General features: G+C 41.5%; 1 protein-coding gene across 1 annotated transcript; it reads left to right on the top strand.

Moving 5' to 3' along the window:
- Positions 1-6,134: 6,134 nt before the first annotated feature.
- On the top strand, positions 6,135-16,358 carry LOC129105605 (LIM domain and actin-binding protein 1-like). The gene is given in 10 exon segments (XM_054616727.1): positions 6,135-6,268; positions 6,557-6,602; positions 9,658-10,089; positions 12,625-12,679; positions 12,903-13,003; positions 13,493-13,571; positions 13,771-13,802; positions 13,908-14,041; positions 14,182-14,560; positions 14,563-16,358. Coding segments are annotated over 10 exon segments (2,097 nt in total). The 5' UTR covers positions 6,135-6,149; the 3' UTR covers positions 15,283-16,358.
- The last annotated feature ends 234 nt before the right edge of the window (positions 16,359-16,592 follow it).

Below are 16,592 nucleotides of genomic sequence, written 5' to 3' on the forward strand. Positions count from 1 at the left end.
ACTGTTAGTCCGTGTTTATGGGCTGTTAGTCCGGGTTCATGGGGCTGTGGAGGCTTTACGCACAGATGTTGTTGTGTCTCAGTCTGGAGCAGATACTCAGACGACTGAAAAGACGCAGATGAGAAGGAAGGAGTGGACACTGGGAGGACTGGGAGGAGTGGACACTGGGAGGACTGGGAGGAGTGGACACTGGGAGGACTGGGAGGAGTGGACACTGGGAGGACTGGGAGGACGAGACACTGAGGACTGGGAGGAGTGGACACTGGACACTGGGAGGACACTGGGAGGGAGGACTGGGAGGAGTGGACACTGGGAGGAGGAGTGGACACTGGGAGGACTGGGAGGACACTGGGAGGACACTGGGGTGGACACTGGGAGGACTGGGAGGGGAGGACACTGGGAGGACACTGGGAGGACACTGGGAGGACTGGGACACTGGGAGGAGGGACACTGGGAGGAGGGACACTGGGAGGACTGGGACACGGGGACACTGGGAGGACTGGGACACTGGGAGGACACTGGGAGGACACTGGGAGGACTGGGAGGACGGGGACACTGGGAGGAGGGACACTGGGGGGACACTGGGAGGAGTGGACACTGGGAGGACGGGGACACTGGGAGGACTGGGACACTGGGAGGAGGGACACTGGGAGGACTGGGAGGACTGGGACACTGGGAGGACTGGGACAGGACACTGGGAGGAGTGGACACTGGGAGGACTGGGGACACTGGGAGGACACTGGGAGGACTGGGACACTGGGAGGACTGGACACTGGGAGGACGGGGACACTGGGAGGACACTGGGAGGACTGGGGACACTGGGAGGAGTGGACACTGGGAGGACGGGGGACACTGGGACACTGGGAGGAGTGGACACTGGGAGGACGGGGACACTGGGAGGACACTGGGAGGACTGGGAGGACGGGACACTGGGAGGACTGGGTGGACTGGGAGGACTGGGAGGACACTGGGAGGACGGGGACACTGGGAGGACACTGGGAGGAGGGGACACTGGGAGGACACTGGGAGGACTGGGAGGACGGGGACACTGGGAGGACACTGGGAGGAGTGGACACTGGGAGGGGACACTGGGGAGGAGTGGACACTGGGAGGACGGGGACACTGGGAGGACGGGCACACACAGTGTTCAACCCAACGTCCGCTTTTATTGTCCTTCGCTCCACATTAAGATAATAGTTATTAAAAAACCTTTTATTCTCATAAGGTGTGCTGTGACGTGGCTCCTCCCAAGCCGCCGTTTAACGCTGGTGACGTCATCGTCAGTGTGGATTTCTTAATGAGTTTAATTTGCACTTTTGCTTTTTTCTTTTTTGTGCGTAATGGTTGGGTTGCATGTTTACCTGAAACTAAGTAATAAGCATGATGCTTGTTATTGGCCTTGCATTTACATCTGTTGTGTATCTTTACATATCTACTTTTGGAATGTATTTGTGTATTGTTTTGTATTGTTTTGTATTGTTTTGTACTCTATAAGTGTTTGCTGACGCAGTTTATACTGATGAGGTTCTGTAGTGACTACAGATGAAAATAAGCTATTTAGCTAACTCTGGCACAACAAGGGGGGGAAACTGAAATGTTTGGGAATGTGAACTGTCCCTGGTAAATAAATCAATATATGCTTTCAGTTGTATGCATGAAGTAATGTGAAATGTGTCTCAATGCCCAAAAATAAACCCTGTTCACTATTGTCTAAGGAATACACACTTAGAAGGGTCTGTCTGGTAAGAAGTAAATGAAGTTCTTGGCCTCATACATCTTTCATGAGCCTTTATATGATACTAAAAGCATTTCAACAAAGCGACAATACATTGGTTTAAATGATAAGAACACTGTTGCTAGGCAACTGAAAAAATGATGAATGATTGAATAAAAACAAAAGAAATGTGATTGAAAACATAAAAATGTGAATGATCGCCGGCCAATAAGTAATGATTCAATAATGCGAATAATGGATATTATTTATATGCAAGGCAATTAAAGTCAATTCATCAATCTATTCCATACGTGGTGTAAATACCATTAAAGGGTAACACATTAATGCCAAGCCTTAGTGATGTGGACAGTTTATATTGTCATCAGTTTGTAAATATAATAGTATATTATAAAACATAAAATATATGACATCAATGATTTTTAGAGTCAAATTAAATTTGTTTTTCATTTTGTTTTTAAATAATCAACAGCTTTAAATTTGGTTACTTGACAAAAATGTTTCTATGTTTACATATGTAACTAAACATATTGTTTTATTAGGTTATGTAGAAAACTTGACAGATGTGTGTTTCTTTGGTTGACTGGGAGATTCAGTGAAACTAATTCTGAAGACACTATTTCACTGATTTAACTTCTTGGCCTCCCTTCCAGGGAGGTCATTGTTGGTTTTGTTTGTGTGTTTGTGTTCCTAACTAGTGTGCACAAAGGCTCATCTGATAGCGTGCACAGGGGCCCATCATAACTACCTTACATCACCGCTCCCTTCTCACAACCACCCGGCTGGCTTCATTTAGAAGGCAAATGTAATGCAAACATCGATAGTACCATGCACAGCGATGACCTGTTTGTATTCCCATTTACAGTGAGTAATTCAAGATCCCACAAAGGTAGCATATTGTTTTAAATGTTGTATTGTTCTGCAGGCACCTACCTAACATGCATTATGTTGTAAAGTAATAACACATTTCCCTAAATTTTCATTTTTGCTTTAGGAGCATGTCTGAACCAGAAGTCTCTTTTTAAATGAAACGATTGTGTCTGCTTTTGTTTGTAAAACACTTTGAGCTCCATCTTGTTGATAAAAGGTTTTATATAAATAAAGTTTATGATGATTATGTTTATTATTAGTTGTAGTATTGTTGTTATTAAAACAATTCAAATAATCTTGAATTAAACCTAGTAAGAAAACCTCTCGTTTTATTTTATATGCTTTAAATTGGGTTACTTGACACAAAAACGAGCCTGTCTCTATGTTTACCTATGTAACTTCACATTGTTTCATTGGACAGATGTGTGTTCCTTTGTTTCACTAGGAGAAAACCTCCTTTTTTCTTACCAGCGATTTGTCTTCACTTGACAAATGAAAGAGTATCGCCTGTTCTCAGGAATCTGGGTGGGTGGGTGCTCAAAGCGACATAATGTACCAGGTAGGGGTAATGCAATACCTGACCTCATTGGTGCATTAAATCACATGACCCAGCTCTTCCACTCCCATCACACCTTTCTGTTCACTCAGCTCACCGGGCGGTGACGCAGGTGGCCCTAGTGTCAGGTGTCTCAAGGCTCCACAGAGGAGTGACAACGGAAGCTCGCACAGGTAAGACACGACTCACAGCCAGGAGAGAGAATAGAGCAGAAAACTCGAGCCAGGGCTGTAGAAATATAACAGATGTTTGTGTTCTCGGTGTTTAGCGAGCCTGTTGTTGTTTCTATACATTTTTAGAGTTACGATCGAGATCATAGATTACATTACATTACATTACACATTACATTACAGTCATGCCAAACCAGTCCAGCTGCTGAGTCCACATTGTAGGCTTCTGTTTTCACTTTGTATTCCTCAGTCTACATGTGTAACACTATAAAACTATAATGAATGGGAGTGTATGTTAGAACTACTGTATTACTATGACACTGTACTAATACTAGAACTACAGTTTGGATTCTCTACAGTGTTACACACCTGAAATTAATAAATAACTTCTCCAAAGAACATGTTGGCCTCTGAGCAACGCTGCCGACCTTCAACACAAGTCAGTTTGTTGTATCCCTCAGTATTGATTCTTCAGCTCAAGCTCGATGATTTCCATATAAACAAAAGATTTGTGCTTTTTGTTTTTTGAGCTGCGTCTTAGGTCAGTCATGCGTTAAGCAATGCAGACTCCTCCTTTCTCATGAGTCATACTGTATCTGACTGTGTTCTGGTTACTTGTTAAGGAAAACTTTGCTTAACTCGAGGGTTAAAGGTCAGTATCCACCTTTCACTGATAACAAGTGATGGAGATGAAGTTAAATGCTGTTGGTTAGATTAAGAATCTCAAAAGCGCATATATCAGATTGCCTCTGATTGTTGTAAGGCACCACTTTCTGAGTATCTCACCCCTGGCTGAAACAGGGCCACCTTTGTTTACATCTGTTACCATTGTAACTTGATCCATAACATTTTAATCAATGTTTCCCCCAAATGATGCCATCAGGCCAGTAGGTGTGGAGCTAAAGCAAATAATCCTTTGTTCAATGTGAAGCTCATAGTGTGGCAATTTATAAAAGATTAAATTGACCTGCTGTCATAAGAAATTGATAAAATTCTCATTATTAGTAGTACTGCAAACGGTGCCTCTAAATCCACATACAGGAAAAGCGTGCTCTGACCCCACCCTACTCCTTGTTTAAAATAATCACAAGCATTTCCTGCTGTGTATTGGTTTTCAGAAGACAGCCCTGTTCAGCTCTGCTCTTCTCTTTTTTGCACTTATGAATTAGTGAGATGAACTCAAGTTTTGATTCTCAACCTACATAATTTTGTGTGGGGAGTCCATGTTTTCTATAGTTGCTCTAGCTTATTTTAACATTTTGACGATATGCAAAATACTCTAAACTCACGCTCATTGTGTTTTCCATGTGATGGACTGCTGACCTGTTCAGGGTGTGTCCCTATCTGCCTGCCATCAAGTGCATGCTGGCTTGTTATCCTGCAAAAGGACTAACAGGGAAGAAAGGAGAAGTTAAAAAATAATTTCCGCATGACAACCAAGTAAAAATATTTTATGCCTAAAACCGAGGAACCCCTCTAATAATAACTATACACAGCACAACATACCACTAATCAACAGACAAGGTGATCTAAATTGCCCGGCAGGCCTCAAAGACTGTAGCAACAGTAAACAGTCCCAAGATATTCAGAACTAAGAAACCTAATAAAAAGTACTTAAGGAATGGACAATCCTTAATATCATTATGTTGCGTCTTACTAATATTTGCTTCTGCCCATCTAGAAAAACAAACACTTGCCAATACATTAAAGTAATAATATGTAATTATATATAATTACATATTATTGATATGTGATATTTACAATTGTACTGTAGTACAGCCAGATTTATCATTTCACTTTTTTTTTTTTAAATCTTGAAATTCAGTTTAGTCCAAAGTCCTCAGTCTACTTGTCACCTGTATCGCTTTCCATCTGAGTGGTGATGAAATAGGCGCACCTGTATGAAAAGGTCCAGATAGTGAGAGAAATGATTATTGAGTCCGCTGCGCACAGTGGTGATTTAAACACATGGTTGTAATATACTGTCTGAGCACTAAAAGAGGTATTCATGGTCAGACAGTCACTCCAGACACAGAAACTGCCTCAGAGGCTCATCCTCGGTCTGTCGCCTTTATTTAAGTGTAGGTTTGTTGGAGCAAAGTTAAAGAAAGGCTCTGTGTGTCATGCAGTACAGTTGTGCTTTTCTCTGGTCTTTCATGAACGTTGCCTGTGGCGAGTTATCCACTCATAATGATAACGTTCTCACACTTTAGTTTCCGTCTTGCAATCATGCGGCACGGGCCGGAGTGCAGGTTTGAACACGTCGACTGGTTTGTTTGCGTGCAAAACTGTTTGATAATATACATGGGCCACCACTTTTTTGGTATGCATGTCACGTGGTGTTTTGGTGAGACAGGAGGCAAACTGATGGAGTGCATGTCACAAACGTTCAATTCAGTGATCTCAGACAGCAGATAGGTCCTCTACCCTGCTGTCAGCCCTCTGAAGAGTCGGTATACGACAAAGCGATGAATGATTGAAACCAATATTCTGAAAGTACTGCATGACAAAACCATGCAGTACTTTCAGAATATTGGTTTCAATCCTCAACACAAATCTTGTAGATGTCAGATGATTCTATAGTCAGATGAAAAGTAGACTGGTGAATAAATGCAGACTAGAGGATTTGGACAGGAAGATTTTGTTTTCTGGGTACAAGATGCAAACAAATTCAAATCCACGATGGGGCTCAGCAGAGGAAGGTGATCTCAGGTGAAGGTTTGGGAAAAAATGTGGTGGTAAAGAGCTACAATAGGTGTAGTAATAAATGGGCCTAATGGTGGTTGTGTTTGTATTTCAGGTATTTCGATAGCTGCCAGAGATGGAAAGTGGTCCATTCAACCGACGGTCCTGGGCGGCACAGTCCCTGCGTGTCACTGCGAAGGAGCTGTCACTCAGCGGCCGAGGGAAAAACAATGCCATTGCTGAACGCTTTTCCAAGTGAGTGAGACCTGGTTTTCAGTCATTTTTTCTCCTTTCTTGTGTTTGGTCTTGCTGGTCATTATTTTTGTTTCACACTGTGCTTGTTTAAAATACATAGAGCATATATGTCCCAAACTGTATCCAAACAAGCTGTGAGCTAAATTAAATCTAAAATACTAAAATATAAAAATTATGAAAATCTTCAGTTCTTAAATGCCTTGCAAGGTGCTTTGAAAGAAAAAATGCCACGATTCTTGTTTGATGTTTTTGTTTTGAGTCACCAGAGGTCAGTGTTGTGTCTCTCAGGTACCAGAGAGCTGCTGAGGTGTCCAGTGCCGAGAAGAAAAAAGGAGTAAGTATAACTGTAAAGAATGCTGGAGACATTTTATTTCAGTTTAGAGACATGTCTTGGGGTTGGTGAACTAGTTTTTAAAATCTATGATACATTTTGTTTAAAGCATTTCGTTACGCCTCCCCTAGCAAACTACATGATTAAATGAAGTGTGTTTATGCTGCATGTCTTGCTTCATTTGCTCAGTAGCTGGTGAAGCTGAACTAATTATTGCACACACACACACACACACACACACACACACACACACACACACACACACACACACACACACACACACACACACACACACACACACACACACACACACACACACACACACACACTCACCATGCCAACACACTGTCTGGGTAAATGTCCTGTCTTGGCTAGCCTCTCATAGGCCACTTGTTGAGATGGGCAGGCTATCAAACCCATAATCCTACTTCAGTTTAATCCCCTTGAAATGCTCTTTGTAGCTCCAACTGTAGGTTAGCTGCTTTGTCAGTGTGAAAGACGCATAAACAAAGCAGGACTAAGATTAAATGATTAACTGATCAGCTCATATCATGGGGAAATATAAGGTAATATTGCTGTGAATGTATACTTTATGAAATTTGGCCATTGGTTGTGTGAGTCCGCTGCTTTAAAAGTTTGTTAGGGTCTGTATTCTTTGTTTAATTATCTGGCTAGTAATGAAAATGACAAGAAGGCTTTGTTTGTTCTTTTTTACTCAATTAGAAACTTGGTATGAATGTACTATCTGTCGAAAAAACTTTCCTGCGTAACTACATGCAGCATTTAAATGTCACTGGTACAGGCGTACGGGAGTCCAGTTAAAATATGCAAGGATAACACAAGTTTGAATGAGCAGCGCGAAAGACCATCTGTCTGTCTGTCTGTTGTGTGTGTGTGTGTGTGTGTGTGTGTGTGTGTTTTGGGGTGTTTAAGGGGGAGTTGGGGGAAGGGGGGACTTTTCAAAATCGACAATGAAACCATTCGTTCTTTAGATAAATTTCATGGATACACTTATACTAATAATGAATCATTTTGTTCAAAGTGTGAGTCAGAACACACTAGTTCATCTAACGCCATAAACCAGATGTAAAAACCACAATGGTGTGTTACAGTGCTCTGTCTTTCAAGGATCTTGTTAGTTTGGCTGTCCTCAGTAAGACATATGTTGGAAAAATCAAGGCATCTTTATCTATGAGTGAATTGTAGGGGAGCACTCACACGTTTGATCTCCTTTTTAGACATAAACGTTGGCTTTAACAGATTAATCTTCAGCTGGAACAGGATGCCTTGATGAATTTTAACAATGGAATTTAATTGAATTGTGTTTAACAAAGAGATTCCAAATTTGAGTCTGTATAGTTAAAATATTTTTTGGGGTGAATACTTTCAAAGCTGAGAAATGTAAGGCCCCCCCAAGAGAAATTCCAACCGTTTTGCTTTTAATAGTGTCATGTGTCTCTTCTGACGCTGCCCTGATCTGGACTTCAGTTAGCATCTGTCATGGGAGCTTGTTTTTCACAACCTCCCAGTATCTAAGCTCTGAGTAGTGGTACAATTCTGTATAAAACTCTGTAACGGCTCAATTTAGCTTTAAAGTGATGATTTTTTGAATGGCTTTTGTTCTTTTATTGCCCTCGTATTTTTCTCTTTATTTTGGTTTATATAGCATATTTTGTGTAATTGAAGTGCCTTTATCTTCAGATATACTTTGTGAGTGGAAAATGTCAAGCCGAAACAGTGAACAAAGAGTTAACTTTTCCCTGAATGTATCATTTCCTGCTCTGGTTTCCTGGTTATTCTGGCTCTCTATTGCATACTCGTCCCCGGTGTTAAAGGGGCTGGACTAGCTCTTACGAGCAGAATTTGTCTAGCTGCAAACATCTGGGAGAGCTCTGTCTTTCAGCAAACTGACTTGTTAAAGAAGAACCAACCAAAGGACTCCCACTTTCCTTGCTGTCAATTTGTGGTAACACCTCGTTTGGGTACTCCAACTCATTCACAGAGGTTTCTCTTTTTGCCTTTTTGCTTAAAACAACAGTCTTGTCACTGTCCAGTTCCCTCTGCTCACCCTGGACTTGCCTCACAAAGACAGTAATTGTGCGTTAGTTTTTTGCGCACTCTGGGGGTTTTGTCCCTTTTGTTCACTACTTTATTCTTGTGTTCTTATTTCTTTATTCTTTCTTTCTTATCTGTTTGTCTGTGTGTGTGCATGTTCATATAACTTACTTGTAGATGCACCAGATTTAGTTTCATGTACTCATATGCTATGTAGTAAAGTCTTTTGGGGACTAATTGAGTGTTTTTGTTTGTTTTTCATCTCAAATAATCTTTTAACTGAGTCAAACAAGAATTTTTAGTCGTTGTTTTCTTGAGGAATTGTGTTTTTTAAAATATAATAGTGTTTACATTTTTCCCACCGACCCAACCTCAGCATGGAGGCTTGCCTACAAAAGCTCACAATGTTTCTAATATTTATTTACGGATTAGTTAACTTTTATGATAGTGATTTATTCACGTGTCCACATCCTCTTTCTTCATGTGTAATTCCTCTTTTATATTTAAGGAAGTTCCCAGAGGTCATACGGCAGTTGTGTGCCCCCTGTTGTTCTGTTTGCTGCTCAGCATGTTTTATTGTCATGAATGGCTGAGTGGTGAACAGAGCCCTCCTCAGTGTCTTTTGGGAAAGGTGAAGTTGTCATGTGGAAAGGAATGCAGCAGAGAAAAAAAATCTGTCTGCATGGTCAGTTTAGCCATCTCCATCTTGAGCTAATTGTTGCCTTCAGCAGAAAACATCAACTTCCTGGTCCAACTTTAAACAGCTGTTCACCTAATCTGTCAGTGAAGCTGAGCTCAGATTCTGGCATTTCCTTTATTCCATCATGCTGAATAGGGCTTTGAGCTGTGCCGTGTTTGTTGCCAAAAGGAAATACTGTTATAATTCAGCCTGTAAACGGAATGCCAAGAAGAAGAACTGTCTGTATACTGTTGCTTTTTATTGGCAGTGTTTGTGAAATCATTTTCAATTTTAATTTGTGATCTCTTCTCGTCTCGCTCACAGTCTTCTGAGAGTGCATCCCCGTCACTGCGGTCTGGCAACCTCAGTGCTCTGAAGAAGCGCTGGGAGCAGGCACAGGAGAAGCCTTCTTCTGTCCCACCTCCTATCCAGTCCAGAACTCGCTCCAGGCCACCTGCTCTGGCCAGGCCGCCTTCTATCACTGAGCCCTGTCCTCCAGTAAAGAGCCCCGGCCTGCCAACCCATCAGGGAGGTCCGCTCAAAGATAGTCGTGTCCTGCAGCCCGCAGCAGCTCCACAAGAATCCAAAGGTGAAGAGCAGAGAGGGATGGACAGGGATGAGCTGACACACCATGCAGGACCTGAAAAGCTTGATGAGCAAGTTCCAACCAGCCCGTGTGCCTCTTATGAAAAACCCAGAGTGCCACTGACCAACCTGAAGATGAAGTTTGAGAGGGGAGAGGATACCATGGGAAAGGTAGCTACAGACAGATATGATCATTTTCTGCTTTGGCAGTCTCTTCTTTTGATACATTTGAGACACAGTGTTATGAACACTTCAACAGGCAATAGGACATCACCTCAGTGCATTAAAAATTACATGATTTAAGTACCCACAAAACTGCCAAAATTCAATGAGATCATATTTGTTTGCATGAATGCTTGGTGCATGAGGCTCTTAGTCTCTTGTTTTTGCCAGCTTCGACAGCTGTGCATTAACTGTAACCACAGTGTTGATGGTTGGGATTACTGATGCTGGTCAGCCCTGTAAAACATATTTTTTGAACACTTCTTGAGAGGAAAAGGAAGAATGTTTTTCACATGTGGTTGACTTTATGTTGCGTGACCTGAAGCTGCTTTAATTAGCAACTGCGAGGGAACTCGTAACCACTTTGATCCTAATTTACAAGGTTTGTTATGCTCTAATTATCTCGCTCTACATCACATTAAAAGTAACTGATACTAAACGAAACAGAACACAGTAATTAGTAGCGTTATTTCTATTGTGAATCTGGGACTATGTAATTAGTTAACACATTTTGAGCATACATTTTCAGTGCTAAACAAAGTTATGTGTTTAAGATTGTCTTATCCCTCATAGTTCTCCCTGTCCCCTCTACTTTCTGAAGTAGTCTTGTTCCACCTGGATTTAGGCCTGTCTCTCCCCCAACCCATTTCTGTCACCTTTTACTCTCTCTCGGTGTCTCTTTCCCTCTCAGACCAAAACAACAAGCTCTCCACTCTTCACCTTCCATAACAGAAGAATGCAGGAACATTCCTGACCCAGGGCTGTTTCTTACTTCAGAGGATCAGCTCTGAGGAGCAGCTGGTTTTATCTCACTTCCCTTTAGCCACATTGTGTGTTCTGAATATCTAACAGTCCTGGGCTCCAGTCTTAGGTTTTGATTTCCAAGTCTTTATTTGCAACAGTCGTCACACCAATTCATGAATTATTACTAATAATCAAGTGAAAAAGAACACAACCCTTTTGTCTGTTTAATTTTACTTAACTTGTCACTTGCTATTGCGTCTGCAGCTCTGGAAGTTGCAGATTTAAAAATGTGCTTAACAGTATGACTAACGCCGCTACTTCGCCCAGATAAAAGAAGAAGTGTAAAAGTTACTGGTGAACATTTACAGGGTAGACTAGGAGTGCTGTATCATTTACTCTGTCAATACTGGCTGGAAGGTTGAATTTCTCCTTAGTCAGTGATCACAGGTGCGGTAGGTTAATGCACCCATGCCCTCATCTAACTGATGTTTTGAGTGTTGTATAATTCAGTTGGTGTTTGTATTTAGGTGACTGAGGAATATGGTGGAACAATAGGACTCCACAGTTCCAGTGAAGCAGCCTGAAGCAATGAGTTATTTAAATTGGTCCAAACTGTCTGGTTAACATATTAGTGTTGGTAACACGTGGGCATACACGCACAGAGCTCGTTCTTCTAGTAAAGTGCAACGGAACAATTTTGCGTTCTTTGGACTGCAGGTCAAAGGCATCTTAGTGGCCGGTTATGCAGATGCATGGCATTTTTTGTGCTGGAAACTGTGGTCAAACTGGCCAATGGTGATGACAGGTGACTCTGGTCTGTTGCTGAGATGGAGCCTGTAGTTGGTGTTTTGTTATAAAGGACATCTTATGACACTGTGTCAGAGGTAGAATATGAAGTCAGGACATAATGTACCTGAAGATTCACATCTGTCGAGAATAATTCTCGACAATACCTGAAACAACGATTTAGTTTGTAAATCTGTTTTTTTTAAAAATACTTTTATGAGCACACAACCACTTCATCTCTTCCATCTTTTTTTAAGATGAAGATTCTGCCAATGTTTTTCAACACAGCTCTGTGTGGGATACTTTTACTGACTTGTTTTTCAACACAGCTCTGTGCCGAGGTGTCCTTGAGGACCTAACCCCAAAATTTCCCTACACCTGTCCTGATGACTTGTGATAGCTATGTAGGAAACAGGACAGGCAGTGCCTCACATACAGGCTGTGAAACTATCACTTCAACCTTAATACCTGAATATCTTTGTCTCATTGATAATGAACTCCTGACTCTCTATCGCTCTTAACATTAATCAACAGAGGCTAAAATAGTATCCTTTAGGATTAAATCACACACAAACTGAATCACTTTTACAATATGTTATTTAAGTAAACATATATTCTATACATTACTGGACAATTAAAAATAATGTAAAGAAACAATACTGATAAGTAAAATAAAATTTTCTATGTAGGTGTGTTTTCACTGTATTCCATTAAATAAATCTCTTATTGCCTTCACATCACAGCAGTATGTATCTTCAAAGTTTTAGTAAGATATAAAAACGCAAATGCAAAGAGTCTGTGTTTTATGTAATATGAGAGTAATAGTTTGTTTCCAAAATCCAATAAACTACAGCTAGGATAGGAAACATTATTAGTGTACTTGGTGCATACAAGTTTACAGCACTAGTTTTGTAAACTTCATCTCTGATTCCTCTGATCTTCTTACTCTTACAGGGTGCCAGAACAACACTACGCAGTACTTCATCAGACGACATGGACCAACATGGTGGTAAAGACAAACACACACATCCCTTTGAATAAGTAAAATGCCTAACCTGTAATCCCAAAACAGCCGTGTTACAATCAATTTTATTTCTGGGAACACAATAGTATGTGCTGCAACTGGATCATAAAAAGCAGATTTAAACTGAAGAAATTCAGCCATAGATTTCATCTGAGTTTACTATAGAATACAGTTAAAGCATTAAGTGTGATTATCTCTTCTACTTTAGGGCTGACTGTGCATGACAGAGTTCTGGATTCCACATCAATGAAGGACAAGATGGCCAAATACCAGGCTGCTGTTTCTAAACAAGGCCCCTCCTCCCGCTCTGTGAGTTCACGCAATAGGAGCTGAATTCAAAACAGTTAACTACAAAAACAAAATCTCTCTAAAATATGAATGAAATATTAAACTTTTGTGAAAATATTCAAACATTTAAATTTGTTGCAGGAATTAAGAAATGTTGTTTTGAAAAAGTAAATAAATCGATAAGGGATCAAAAAAATCCCATATAGGTAGATTGACAAACTCAATGATTCAGTTCTCATGCACAAGATTTTAAGATTACTAAACTCCGATCAGATTTGTTAACAAGCCAAAAGGTAAGTGTAAATATGGTAGTATGGAGGCAACATTGTGTACTAGTGATTTACATGTCTTTCTATTGTTTGTTGTCTTCTTCTTTTTTTAAATTTCTTCCTTTCTACCTAAACGTGAGAAATACGATAAAATACACAACAGCTCATTATGTAATAGCCAGTTTACACGAGTATTTAGACGTTTGTTTCCCTCTTTTCTTACACTTTGTGTTCCCTCCAGGCTTTGGCCCCAGAGGTGCCTGCTCCTAAAACATCTGCACCAGTAAATCAGAACCACAATCCTGCGACTGAGTGCAATGGTGAGTCTTAGAGGATTCTCCAAGGACGTGTTCCCATGTTTATGTTCTTGATTCAGTATTACGTGTAATATCAATTGTGAAATAGAGCATTGACTTCAGTGTTAATATATCCAAATAACTTTGGCACCTAGAATTAGGTGAAGTTTGGTTTGATGGACCTTTTCAGATGGCTTGACTGAAGTGTTTTCGTCTGTTTCAGGGGAGAGCAGCGAGCAACCCAAAGCATCAAGGGTGAGTCTGTCATCACACCAACAAGGTGGAGACATGCACGAATCATCAAGAGAAAAATCCAAATTCAGCCCTTGTTGATACATGTTACTATTGTTGTGTGTGTAGAAGTTCACCCCACCGGTGAGGGAGACGTGCATCGCTTGTCTGAAGACGGTGTACCCTCTGGAGAGACTGATGGTTCTTCAGCATGTCTACCACAAATGTTGCTTCCGCTGTGATCACTGCAGCACAAAGCTCAGGTTAGTCTTCCACTGTTGCAAATTCCCTGAATTTTCATCATAACTTTTAGTTTGACTTTGAAATGCATCTTCAGTTTCTTTTAAAGAACCACAGAAAAAGACATTTTCTGAATTATATATCTGCTACTCTCTATTTCAAGTCTTGGGAACTATGCCTCTCTGCATGGCACCGTCTACTGCAAGCCCCATTTCAACCAGCTGTTTAAAGCTAAAGGCAACTACGATGAGGGCTTTGGCCATCGGCCTCACAAGGAGCTTTGGGAGCCTCGTGCCGATGGAGACCAAGGTGAGGAAGAGGTGACGCCAAAAGAACAAGAGGAACCAGCAGTGGTGACGCGTCCAGCTGAGAGTGTCTCAGACAAACAGGAGACCCCAACTGTTGAAACCTCCCCACAGGTTAAGGTAACCGACATGACCGCCTTACTGGAGACCCGTGTGCAGACTAGTGCCCGGTCTGGTGAGAAGCTTGAGTCTACGGAGAAGCTGGCTGAGAAACGCAGGCTGAGGATCGCCTGGCCTCCCCGGCTGGTGAAGGCCAGTCCGGGACAGAAGCACTTAGTCCAGTCACGGAGGGAGTTTCTTCAGGCCGACCCTGGAGAGCCAAGTGGCCACCAGGGGACGAGGCGCCATCATCATCATCATCCTTCCAGAGCTCAGAGCGAGCTGAACTGAAGAGCTTGAGGAGGAGCTCTTCTCTAAAGGAGCGCATTCGGCCTTTTACAATCGCAGCTAAGCCCAGCCCCGCAACCAGTCTGGCACCCAGGGAACCTCGCCGCCCTCTCAAATCCCTGCTGGATTGGAGAGCATCATTCGAGGAACAACATCCATCTGAAGAACCAACCGAGCAAAATAAGCCGGAGCCTCAGCAGAGGAAACAGCAGGAGAGAAAAGAGAAGACGAGGCCCCAAATTCAGAGCCACGGCGCAGCAAATGGAAGCGGGGCCATCTTAGAGGAGGACGCAGAGACGGAGCAACAGGAAGAGAGAGACAAACAAGTACAGAGAGGAAAGGCAGCAGCAGACAAGATGGCGACAGAAGAAGGCTCTCTTAGAAGCATCTCCCCGGAAATCTCACCATCCACTTCTCCACCTTTACAGCCAAAACCGAACCGCGCCTCCCAGGATGTGGGCTTCTGGGAGGAGGACAAGGAAGGAAGTGATGCAGAGGAGCTGAGTGCAGAGGATATAATCAAGAGGAACCGCTACTATGACGAGGAGGAGGAGGAGGAAGAGGACTCATAGGAAAAACTTGCAGTCTTTCGGTCACGTCCATCCACCATATTACACTTTCTCAGTTTCTTGGTAGATCACAAATGTAGGAGAATGTTATAGGAGAGGTTTAAACATTTGTAATAGGTCTGCATGTGTGCATTTATATTCCAATAACTGCCTTTAATTGTTAAGTGCAAATATTTGATTTTTTTATATACTTTAATTATACTGAACTATATCTAATACAGCTTTTATATGACTCCTGATTATACTGGAAGATGGGCTTCTATTAAATTGAATCATCTCTTAATAATTTTATGCACAATCAGTGGCGTCTTATTTGCAGGTGGTGTGTCCAAAAACCTTTATACTTCATACAGCACTTTAAGTGCTTATTAATGCCAGACAGAACCCTTCTGCATCCAGTAAAACAGTCGTAATGTCTATTTTTGCTCTTGCTATAATGCAAAAAATACCTACATTTGTTATACCAAAAAGCACACACCAGTACTGTTTTTTTAAGAGGTTTTTGGAGAGTAAATGTCTTGGCCTTTTGTAGTTTAGATTTTTATATATTGCCTGAATTTAAATTGTAAATTGGAATAAATGCTAAACAGAACCTGAATGACAATGCTCTTAACAATGCTCTACTTACTTTTAACAGTTACTGGAAATGTTTAAATACTATAGAGCAGACACTATGCAGTCTCCTGCTTTGACTGTTATTCAGCCATTACCTTCTCCCAGTCAGTCATAACACTGTCCTGTAGGGGCTCTCTGGTTTTGTAGAGAATTGGCCTGGTCCTGGTCAAAATCTGCTGCTGAACTGTTCTAGTTACAATAGCAATAAAAGTTGAAAATATTATTAATAAAGGTTTCTACTGACCGCTACGCTTTCAGTCTAAGAGCAAATTAATCATCTCTTTGGGCCTTCTGGACGTGTGTTTAACATTTTCATATGTGATCCACTTTGTACGTAAAACACTTGTTTTAAAATGTGCCGTGAAATTTATGTTTGCCCTGCCGAATATATTTTTTAATAATTTGTATAATGACACATTGGGCATTACAGTCTGACCTGTTTTTGAAACACAATTAAAATTACTTTGCAGTCCATCTGGAGTTTTACTTGAGTTCACAAATTACCCAATACTATAACCACAGAACTACCAGCTTCCTGATCAGTGCACTTTTTACAGGCGTTTCAGATTTCTTCAATTGCAGAGTGTTGTCCGAGTATTATCTTTCTTTATATGTCTTGTTACGAGTGTCATTCACTGCCAAAACCCAGGTGTGAAGTAGGCCGACATCGGATGAACGGTTTTCGACTCCAGATATAC

This window comes from Anoplopoma fimbria, chromosome 17 (genome assembly GCF_027596085.1).
Source record: "Anoplopoma fimbria isolate UVic2021 breed Golden Eagle Sablefish chromosome 17, Afim_UVic_2022, whole genome shotgun sequence".
Lineage (NCBI taxonomy): Eukaryota > Metazoa > Chordata > Actinopteri > Perciformes > Anoplopomatidae > Anoplopoma > Anoplopoma fimbria.